The sequence below is a fragment of the Rana temporaria genome, chromosome 8 (assembly GCF_905171775.1).
Source record: "Rana temporaria chromosome 8, aRanTem1.1, whole genome shotgun sequence".
In the NCBI taxonomy this organism is placed as follows: domain Eukaryota; kingdom Metazoa; phylum Chordata; class Amphibia; order Anura; family Ranidae; genus Rana; species Rana temporaria.
The window spans coordinates 65,062,921-65,075,107 of record NC_053496.1 but is presented as its reverse complement, the minus strand read 5'-3'; the positions used below and the strand labels follow the sequence as shown (position 1 = coordinate 65,075,107).

Genomic DNA, 12,187 nt, shown 5'->3' with positions numbered 1-12,187 from the left:
GTTACCAAGGTTAACAAAGGTCTCTCTAGCAGCTTGTCATAAGCCTGTGCATTAGACAGGTGAGATAGCCCTTTCGCAGCAAGAGAGATGTTGGCACTTCTTCAGCTGCGAGCTGTCTCCCAAAGCAACAGCAGCAGATCTGCACCGCCGGGGGGCCCTCATCCTGTACACAGGTAAGGAAGAGAAAGAGTTAAGTGAAATGTATGCATGGAGTCCACACTAGGTGCAGGTGGGACCCCATACCATTACTGGGAGTGAGATAGCGGTTGTAAGCTGGACAGGTGGACAGGGCATGGGTTCTGCATGTCCTTCCTAACGGCACAAGAGAACGTGGTGGTGTACAGTAACATCAAAATAGTTTATTAGAGCTTAGTCAGCTGTTCAAGTTACCCCCCTGTGTAGGGCAGTGACCCAATTCAAAGTGTCTAGTGTAGCCCAGAAGAAACCAACCCAGGGTAGGCCTCTAAAGTAAACCTTGTTTGGCTCCGAACGAGGAGGGAAACATGGGGGACGTGGCGACTAATCACACCCCACCTACTGTACGGGTTGTTGAATGTCTTTTCCCCCCCAAACTCCTAGAGAGAGATGTTTTTCCTTTCTGGATGCCTGAGTGCACATATGTTATTGTTCCCTCTGAAAACATGGATTTTGATCCAGGAAACTTATCAGGAACTTTTTAAATTTGTAAAACCCCATGCATAAATATATATCCTCTAATAGATATTTGGGATATGTATAGTATATAATGTGAAAGCACTGTATGAAACAAAGCCTATGTGCATAAAATTGTAATATACAATTTCTCAGAAATAATTAAATTACTATGCTTGCATATACTTTCAATTCTTCTTTATCTTTTAGCCTGGGTTCACACTCTTGCGATGCGGGAACCAGCACGATTCCAGTACCGGTTCCCGCATCATATCTCCCCCGCACGGCGCAGGCAGTTCACATTGCCCTCTGCAAACAGCTGCAGGTGTCAATACAAAGTTAATGACACACCAGATCGGTTTACAGATCGCAGTGAAAACTGAGGATTTGGACAGGGCCCTGCACCTTTTTTGGGTGAATCCAATGCGAGTTCAGCCATACAACTGTATGGCTGAATTTGCATTGCACAGACATCGCATGTGATCCACACCAGTAATGCGGTGCGAATCACATGCAATGTATATATGCGATCCCAGGCTGAAATAATTTTAACAACAAATAAATAAAATAAGATTATTACATATAAGATAGATTTTAGTTGGATTGTAATCGGAAGAAAAATACTTTACGAGTAACGATCAGACAATTTTCGTATCGTGCATACACAACTTTTTACATCAAATTAAATGAAAATTTCCAACGCAACAAACTCCAAATCTCTTTTTCATTTAATGTGTACTGTTTTTGTACATGAAAAATCAGATACGAAAGACTGTGCGTGATCAGAAACCATAAACAACAATATTTTACACTACAACGTTTCTACGTTAAATTAAAAAACGAAACCCTTGTTGTTTGAGAATTTTCGTACAATTAGTACCATCCTCGGGTTCGACTTCGTAAAACATTGAGGGAAACCAGACGTTCGTTCACCCAATTTTATTATAGTGTGTACCCAGCTTAAAAATTGATTAGTACAATTTCTCATTTTAATGTGTTAGTTTGAAATCCAAACAATCTATTTTTATTTGACTTTTTTAGGGTTTATGGTTTGACCCCAGCAGCCTTGATAACAATGATGACCTCTACGAGCTTCAAAAATGTCTAAAAACTTCTCTATCGCTTTTTCTATGTAGAGGACAACAGGTATGTATACACCACCTCCGGAATAGTGAAATTTGGAAAGGATTTTTGAACTTTTACTCAGACAAAAGAAAATAATCAAACAACTATCATACCATATTTTTAAAAACATTTTTATACTGCCCTTTGATTTCTTACGTGAAAAAAGAATTGGCATTTCGGTTCCTACAGGCGAACAGTTCAGCGTACTAAGCATATGAGTTGATTTCTATGTAAGTATTGGACTGGTAACAAGCATGCCCCACCTTAGGCAACTTTTCATTTAGTGGTATATTGTTGTAGGCACTAAAAATTAATTGACTAAGCTAAATCTTATCTAATCTCTGGATAATCTGTGAAAAATATGCAGCAAATATGTGTTTAGCACCTAAACTTTTCTTTTGCATTGTCAGGAATTTGATCCATGCTTAGAGGCCTTGCATAGCATCACGTGCCATCTTCTGGAGGAAGACCAGATACATCAAGCCCATTTTTTAATCACATCTCACCAAGGACCCTTCCCATTTTCCCTTCCTCATTTTCCAAATATGAATTAGATGGTTGAAAATCTAGTTCAGAAAAAACACTTGAAGAACCACTTGAAGAATACATGAACTGTTATGCTTTTCCATTTGGTAGAATATAGCTTGTAGTGGAACATCTAAGTACAAAGTGTATAGATTCAGAGAAATAAAGAGGACAATGGGGTCCTTTGTTGTAACTTAACTATAATTTGGGATGTCCATGTAATATGACTACAACTGGACTGTATTTGTTTATATCACATCTTCAGCATAAGTGGAACGGCCACAGTTGTTGGGAGAGGCAGACTATTGCTTCTTTCATTTCAATTATTTTATCTAAACCTTCAGGAAAAAATGGGAAATGAAAATGTCACCTCACAATATTACTTATAATATTACTTATTATTATTACTATTATTATACAGTATTTATATAGTGTCAACAGTTTGCACAGTGCTTTACAACATTATCCAGGATGTAAAGATCTGAGGTCATGGGAGTAGTACAATACAATTATCCAAAATAGTCCAGCACTACAGCTCACATATTACTTATACATATCATTTTTTTTCATGATATGACTAGGAAAAATCTGGTCTGAAATGTGTCATCATTGTTGGCTGTACCTGAACTTTTGTTGTGCGTGAAAGACGTGGGCAACACACAAAACATAATCAGAGTAACACTGGATTATTCAGATGAAGTATCTGTTTTTCTATGTGGCTTTATGCACAATACCACTGTCCCTGTAGGATATAATTTAAATCTGGACCTCAGTATGGAAGTGCTTACATTGGGAAGCCTCCATGTAGTAAGGAGGGTGTCCTCTACATTATTAGCTTATAGTGTTGAAACTATATATACAGTATGGCCCAGATTCACGTAGGGCGGCGTAAGTGTGGGCGGGCGTAGCGTATCGTATTTACGCTATGCCGCCACAACTTAGAAAGGCAAGTGCTGTATTCACAAAGCACTTGCGTCCTAAGTTACGGCGGCATAGCGTAAATGTTCCGGCGTAAGAGCGCGTAATTCAAATTGTGAAGAGGTGGGCATGTTTTATGTAAATGAAACATGACCCTACGTAAATGACGTTTTGAACAAACGGCACATGCGCCGTCCGTGGACGTATCCCAGTGTGCATGCGTCAGATAGAATGCCTAAGATACGTCGAACACTGCCTACGACGTGAACGTAACTTACGCACAGCCCTATTCGCGTACGACTTACGCAAACGACGTAAAAAGATACGCTTGTTCCGACGTCCATACTTAGCATGGGCTGCGCCACCTAGAGACCTGCTTTAGCTTTACGCCGGCGTATGTCTTACGTGAACGGCGTAACTAATTGTGACAGGCCATTCGGACTTACGACGGCGTATCTGGAGATACGCTGTCGTAAGTCTTTGTGAATCCAGGCCTATGTCTTTCCTAGCAGTCAAATGCCGCATACACAAGATTGGGCTTTTTCCCAGCCAAAAGCACATCGGAATTCCATCGGAGTAAAATAGAACATGTTCTATATTTAAACTCCGATGGAATTCATTGGAATTTCCGATGGAATTTTTCCGATGGGGCATACACACGGTCGGAATTTCCGATGGAAAAAGTCCGTCTGACCTTTTCCATTGGAAATTCCGATCGTGTATATGGGGCCTTAGTCCTATTTAGACTTGATTCTCCAACCTGATTTATCCACACCTTTGTTGCTAGGCATGTATAAAGTGTACCACAGGAAGGCAGAATATGACAGGCTCTACAAACAGAGCTCCTCTATAGGTATTGTGTACACCTATGGTAAAGAAAAGTTTGCCTGGAGCATTAAGGATAGTTTTAACAAGGAGGTAAAGGAGCATTTTTCCTTTGGTTCACCGGAACCTACCAAGTCGAAATCGGCTACCATTTGATGGTTTTGCTGTGCAGTTCATACTACAGACCTTGTTTAGCATTGCATGCCATCTTTTGGAGGAAAGATCAGATATGTCAAATACATGTATTATTCTTATCAAACCAAGGACCTGTCCCATTTTATTTCTGTTTATTTCAAATATTAATTAAGTGGTCCTCCAAGTAGTAAAGAGAACTCTTGATTTTGAGGGGTAAATCCATTACATCAACGATAACTTAAATAATTCCTATTATTTGCCCAAATGCATACAGTATGAGGTTTAAAGTAGATGTAAACCCTAAAAATAATTGTAGTACTACCCCCGAAGGAGCTGCTGGTTTGTTTTGGGTCTACGCTCTGGCTTTCAACCCCTAAAACTGTCTCAAACCCTCCCTTGGCACAACTGGTATCAGCTATGCAGACCTGTGTAAGCACACAGCAAAGGGGCCCCCTCAGTAAGATATCCGCACTGAGGCGCCTCCCCGCCAAGCCTCACCCAGCTCTCTCTAATAACAGTGCTAGACATGTGCACTGCCAAAAAAAATAGTTTTTTTTCGTTTATGTTATTTTTTTTTATGTTATTTTTTTTTTTTTTTTTTGTAAATTCGGGAAATTCGAAAAATTAGTTTTTTTCGTTTTTGTTTCATTCGTTTTTTTTTATTTTTTCATAAATTTGGGAAATTTTCGGGTTTCCGAAAAAGCAAAAAACTGAAAAAAAAAAATTTCTGAATTTCCAAAAAAAGAACAAATGCAACGAAAAAAAAAAGGATTTTTCGGAAATTCGGAAAATTTACGAATTTTCTAATTTTTCAATTTTCTAATTTTCGAAAATTTTCTAAATTTTCAATCTTCAAATTTCGAATTCGGAAATACGAAATATCTAAAATTCTAAAATTGAAAAATTAGAAATTTGAAACATTTTTCAATTTTCGAACTTCGATTTTTTCAATTTTTCGGTAATACGAAAATTAGAAAATTGAAAAATTGAAAAATTGAAAAATTCGAAAAATTTGAAAAATTCGAAAATTTAAAAACTTTGAAAATTCGTAAATGCTAATTTTTGGAAATATGAAAATTCGAATTTTCGGAAATACGAAAATTCGTAAATTCGAAATTTTCGGAAGTCCAAAAATTCGGAAATAAATTCGGAAATTACGGAAATTCGTAATTAACGAATTTCCTAATTTTCGTAAAAAAACGAATTAGAAACAAAACGAATTGCACATGTCTAAACAGTGCTACACAGTCTGATGGAGCCAGTTACCCAGTTAAACAGTATGAAATTAACTATCAAAAGTTTACTATAACTAAACAGGCAGTTTTAGATAGTGTACTTCACTAATGTGGATTGGCTGATCAGACCAACCCTCAGTACAAATTACCCCAAAAGTCTGTGCACTTATGCGTTGGCATGTGTTGGCGCGCAAAGGGGGAATTTGTAATCCAATAAGGGAACAAAAAAACTGGTGGAAGAGGCCCGAATAGTCAAATCACGGTGATTAATGTGAACGATCCACCCTCCTGCAATACAGCCAGTATGCTTGGGCAGGTGCCCGTCTCACCCAACCAGGTCAGGCCTTGTCCTTCCAAAACACTCCATCTGCGAACTCCAATCACAGTCTTTCAGGATGACAGTCTCTGGATCTAACACAGATCACCGCGCCAAAAACGTCCTCTTCCTTAAATTACCTCCCCCAGCAGGCTGTGCGGGAGCAAAGCATTCTAAGGGTTGTACAGTTTCTCTCTGGGTATTGTAGTCTATAAATAAACCAGGGCAATTGCAGAAATTAAAGTATAAAACTAAATAGCCATAGTAACAATTCTCAATAATTTCCAGAATACGAACAAACTATTAGGCAATTATGCTCCACCGATTCCTGTGTATATATGTGTTCCACTCCAGAGAAATCAAATAACCACCCAACATCAATCAGGTAATGTGGAGGGTATTGAGAGTGAAATAATAATAATAAATAAAAACAAATGTGCCAATACCAAGCACAGTGTTGATAAAAATATATAATAATCTGAAAGAGTTCAGATAATGATAGCAGCAATAATTTCTTCAAAAAACATATAAAGTGCAAAAAAGCAAAATAGCTCCAACTGATCCAAAGTGCATAGTGCAATAATGAATGAAATAACTAGTGAATAATGTCCATAAAAGTAAAAAACACTAAGAATGGAAAAATATATATATATAAAAATATAAATAAATATTCAATACCATGCATGGGTGAAAAAAACTCAATCCATAAATGACTGCAGTGAAAAGTGTCCCATATAATTCACCAAGGAATTAAACCATCAACAACAATGTCATCAATAAAAAATAAATAAAAATAAAATAAAAAAGGGACGTGTCCAGTGCATATACGTGCAGATGAAAACAATCCGATACTCAAAAGGAAATAACAAGCATAAATATAAAGTGCATAAGTGCTTCACTTCTATTCAAATTCCATGATGATTGCTTCAGTGCATGATAGTAGACGTGCATACGTGCTTCCAAAATACAGACGCCAAACCTTTCCACAGTGCAGAGGTGAAGATAAAAATTATTTCTGCAAGCCCCTTACCTTGAAGAGGCTTGTATAAAAGCCTTTAGTAATGTTTAATGGGAGGGTGGATTTTTGCTAACACATAATGCTCCTATATCTGGGGGGGGAGGGGGGGGCACAGTTTGGCTTGTTTGCAGTGGGCTCCAGATGACCTTGTCCCAGCACTGCATGGATCAGAATTATTAAGTAGGAAAGAAACAAAGTCATCTTATTGACTGACATAAGTGAACCGGAAGCTTGGCTGTCTGAAATTATAAATCTTGCGGCAGGTAAAAGATTAAACTTTATTTTATAGGTGCTACAGTGGGGATCGGATTGGGCATCCCAGGTAAAACATTGTATTAATGTGCATAACAAAGCCAAGGAAAGATGGATAAATCTCCAAAATGCATCAAATTACAGATTCGACATTCTTATAATATGTCAAAAAAAGTTAGATTTTATTTCCATCATTTACACTTTCAAAATTACAGAAAACAAAAAAATGGCATCTGCAAAAGTTTGGCACCCTGCAGAATTTATAGCATGCGCTGCCCCCTTTGCAAAGCTGAGACCTGCCAGTGTCATGGATTCTTCTCAATCATCGTCTGGGAAGACCAGGTGATGTCAATCTCAAAGGTTTTAAATGCCCAGACTCATCTGACGACCTTGCCCCAACAGTCAGCACCATGGGTTCTTCTAAGCAGTTGTCTAGAAAACTGAAAGTGAAAATAGTTGACGCTCACAAAGCTGGAGAAGGCTATAAGAAGATAGCAAAGCGTTTTCAGATGTCAATATCCTCTGTTCAGAATGTAATTAAGAAATGGCAATCATCAGGAACAGTGGAAGTTAAAGCAAGATCTGGAAGACCAAGAAAAATATCAGACAGAACAGCTCGCAGGATTGTGAGAAAAGCAATTCAAAACCCACGTTTGACTGCACAATCCCTCCAGAAAGATCTGGCAGACACTGGAGTTGTGGTACACTATTCGTGGAAAAAGGCTATTGTGAAAAGAAACTAGATGTCATTATAGAACAGTTGTCAACCATACCATCCCCCTCCGACTATAACATCACAATTACTACTAGACCACAGATTAACCATGAATGGAGTTTCGTTTCAGGCTTCCATTCACAGTACAAAGAAGTCGAAAAGATTTTTTCTGCCCATTGGCACATTTTAATGCTTGACAAAATTTTGAGAAATGTGATTCCGATGAAACCAAGCTTTATTTATAGAAAAGCACCTAACTACGGTGATAGGATTGTTAAGAAGGTACTGGACCCACCTGGTAGGGCTCCAACCTTCCTAGAGAAAGACGGCTTCTTTGCATGTAGAAAATGTGGCCTTTGCAAAGAAGTGTCTAACCGTGTTAGAGGTATGGAATCATTTATGTCCCGCAACGATGAGACCTTCCAGATTAAAGATTTTATTACTTGCAATTCTACTTACGTTGTATATGTACTAGAATGTCCATGCAAGTTCCTCTATGTAGGCCGCACTAAACGAAAGTTGAAGATAAGAATTGCAGAGCATATAGCCAATATTAAAATTGGCTATAAAGATCATAATGTGTCCCTCCATTTTAAACTTTATCATGATGAAAACCCAGCCGGACTGAGATTTTGGGGTGCTGAACATCTCAGCCCAAATTGGAGGGGTTGCAACCGGATAAGAGAGTTATCTAAACTTGAAACGAAATGGATCCATTGTCTCGATACTCTTGCTCCGAGAGGTTTAAACATAGAACTGGATATTAACTGCTTTATAAGTGATTTTTAATTTCTTGTATTGCCCAGTTTCTAGTATTAGTACCTTTTCCTTTATTTATAATAATTTTTAGACATCTCTACTTTTTTATACATATAGTCATTTTATTTACGATTATATATATATATTTTACTTTTTAATACATATTAACATATAGTGTATCATTACTACAGTTATTGAACCCATCAGTGATACATTTTATTATTTGTGTATATATATATATTTTATGATGATTTTAATAATTCTACCTAAGGACTAATCACTACACTTTGCCTCTCTGAGGAACAAGTGACTATTAGGTTTATATATATATAGATATATTTTTTAATTATCTGGTTTTTATCTAGTAACATACTGAATTTCTGCTGTTATGACCATTTCCTTATATATATATACTGCTTATATATATGTTATTATAGTGGAGATCTGGACACACTGTAGTTACACAGATTGAATGTTTTTCAAGGTCTCCATTTATTGTTTTTACTATGTGTTTATATTAAGTATGCTTGCAGGAAGAGGTTCCGACTGATGACCTGTGACCCCAGCGTAGCTATTCTATTAAACATAATATTTGGTCCATTATATTATTCCCATTAAACCATATACCTTCTCCGCAACATTGAGGCATATACTATGTGCCGATGTAGTTTGGAGATTGTTTTGTGCAAGATAACTTTATGTCCTCGGCGCTGTATAATATGCATAGTATTTGACTCCCGCCTTTAGGGCGGGTTTTACCATGATTGCTATGAAACAATGCGCCGCTCCCGTTCACTGAGTGGATGGTGAGCTCTATATAATAAGGACACTGATACCGCTGTCCCACGCCCTCTGTGGAAGTTGATTGGACAACGAAACCGGTCAGGGCGGGACTACAGCGGCGATCCGGAAGTGACGAGTGCGCTCCATCTGTGCGCTCCACCAGTGTCCTATCCAGGAAGAGACTCGGCGTTTCGAGTGTGGATCGAATCTCTGGGGATACGGACACTGGTCGGAATCTACTTGCACTTACCCAACATGTGTATTGTCATCTACTGTATGGTACGTGCATTTTGAGCGGGGATCCTATGTGAGGGGATTTCTTTACTTTTATAAATTAAACGGGTTCACACTATGTCTTGGCATCCTTTTATATTTTATATGGAGCTTTACCCTCACTGACCCCCATCTTGGAACGGATGATCCGGTGTAAAGATACCTTTCAATGCCCATATTATCTTACTTTCTGGTGAGTGAATACCCCAAAGGGGAGTGTGCCCCACGCGTGGTGACTTGTCTGGGAAAAGGTGTAGGATCTACTATGGACTATCTGCACATCTGAGATTTATAAAACCGGCACCTAACGAATGCACTCTATGTAATTGGACATTTAACCAATATCTAGCGCTGTTTTTCATTTCGAACTTTTTTGTTCTATTTATTTGATCACTCATACACTATTCCACTATAAAGAGATACTTGTACAAATATGGGCCCCCGATTCAGATACCATTTACGGCGGCTTATCTCCAGATACCCCGCCGTAATTTAAAAACTGCGCCGTCGTATCCTTACGCTGATTCTCAAAGGCAGATACACTTAAAAAATAGGCTTCCCCCGCCGACGTAACTTGCATACGCCGGCGTATAATTGTGTGCAATTTTACGGTGGCCGCTAGGGGCGCTTCCATAGATTTCCGCATAGAATATGCAAATGACCTAGATACGCCGATTCAGAAACGTACGTGCGCCCGGCGCATTATTTTACGTCGTTTACATAAGCCTTTTTCCGGCGTTAAGTTACCCCTGCTATATGAGGCGTACGCAATGTTAAGTATGGACATCGGGAGCGTCAAATTTTCCGTCGATTACATCGTTTGCGTAAGTCGTTCGCCAATAGGGCTGTGCGTAATTTACGTTCACCTCGAAAGCATTGACTATTGCGGCGTAATTTGGAGCATGCGCACTGGGATACGTTCACGGACGGCGCATGCGCCTTTCATTAGAAACGTCAATTACGTGGGGTCACACATAATTTGAATTAGGCGGGCTTACGCCAGCTCTTATACGCTACGCCGCCGTAACTTCGGGCGCAGAATCTTTCTGATTACCATACGCGGCTCACAAAGTTACGGCGGTGTAGCATATAGGAGATACGCTATGCCCGCATAAAGATACACATTTGTATCTGAATCTGGGCCATGGTCTTCATGGAAGAGTCATCAGAAGAAAACCTCTTCTACGTCCTCACCACAAAAATCAGCGTTTGAACTTTGCAAATGAACATATATACAAGCCTGATGCATTTTGGAAACAAGATCTGTGGACCGATGAGGTTAAAATAGAACTTTTTGGCCGGAATGAGCAAAGGTACGTTTGCAGAAGAAAGGGCACAGAATTTAATGAAAATAACCTCTGTCCAACTGTTAAGCATGGGGGTAGATCAATCATGCTTTGGGGTTGTATTGCAGCCAGTGGCACAGGGAACATTTCACGAGTAGAAGGAAAATGGATCCAATAAAATTTCAGCAAATTTTGGATGGTAACTTGATGCCATCTGCGAAAAAGCTGAAGTTAAAGAGAGGATGGCTTCTACAAATGGATAATGATCCTAAACACACCTCAAAATCCACGGGGGATTACATCAAGAGGCGTAAACTGAAGGTTTTGCCATGGCCTTCACAATTTCCTGACCTCAACATAATTGAAAATCTATAGATAGACCTTAAAAGAGCAGTGCGTGACAGACAGCCCAGAAATCTCAAATAACTGGAAGACTTTTGTAAGGAAGAATGGGCAAAGATACCTCAAACAAGAATTGAAAGACTCTTGGCTGGCTACAAAAAGCGTTTACAAGCTGTGATACTTGCCAAAGGGGGCAGTACAAGATATTAACTCTGCAGGGTGTCCAAACTTTTGCAGATGCCATTTTTTAGTTTTCTGTAATTTTGAAAGTGTAAATGATGGAAATAAAATCTAACTTTTTTTGACATATTATAAGAATGTCTAATCTGTAATTTGATGCCTTTTGGAGATTTTTCCATCTTTCCTTGGGTTCATTATGCACATTAATACAAATGTTTACCTGGGGTGACCAAACTTCCGACCCCCACTGTAGGAGCCCACTAGAGTGATCTTTAACCTGGGCTCAATTATGTCTCAAATAAGGCCAGTAACATGCATGGTGCTCCTCGCTAATGTTACCAGGCTGGTATCTATACTCATCATTTATGAATTGCTTATTACTGGAGCCCTTATCTTTATTGTGGCCACTTTGCAGCTCATAGCCACTATGCACTAAGTGCTCAACTGGAAACTAGCACACCAAGGAGGACTACTGAGTACCTAATGTGACAGATTTTATTCTGTTTATCCTAGTTAAATAAGGGATACCTTTCATGTATAGGGTTTTCCTTTTAACCAATGTGTTTTTCCTCTTTGAGAGAGTAGAATTACTAGAACATGAATCATTTTAATAAGTCCTTAAATGTGCGCTTATATAATACTAACATAGAAGCAAGTGATACCTAATTATCTCATTTTTTATTTCCTAGTATATAGCAGAATTTTCTATTAATTTCACAACAGGAAGGTAAATAGTTTTTTCTTTTTTTCTCTTATTAAATTTAAGATTTAATTTACATTACTTTTACAATGAATCTGCAGCCATTTGCTCTTCATGCCCAGTGATGTCTCTTTTTATTTAATGAGCTG

At 38.5% G+C, this 12,187-nt stretch overlaps 1 protein-coding gene across 1 annotated transcript in view; it reads left to right on the top strand.

Annotated features, from left to right (window-relative positions):
• The window catches only part of LOC120947014 (mucin-4-like), a 68,321-nt gene extending 65,816 nt beyond the window's left edge, over nt 1–2,505 (top strand). The window contains exons 7-8 of the mRNA XM_040361926.1: nt 1,693–1,797; nt 2,187–2,505. Coding sequence (XP_040217860.1) covers nt 1,693–1,797; nt 2,187–2,330 — 249 coding nt within the window. The 3' untranslated portion in view covers nt 2,331–2,505. The remainder of the gene's footprint in view (nt 1–1,692; nt 1,798–2,186) is intronic.
• The last annotated feature ends 9,682 nt before the right edge of the window (nt 2,506–12,187 follow it).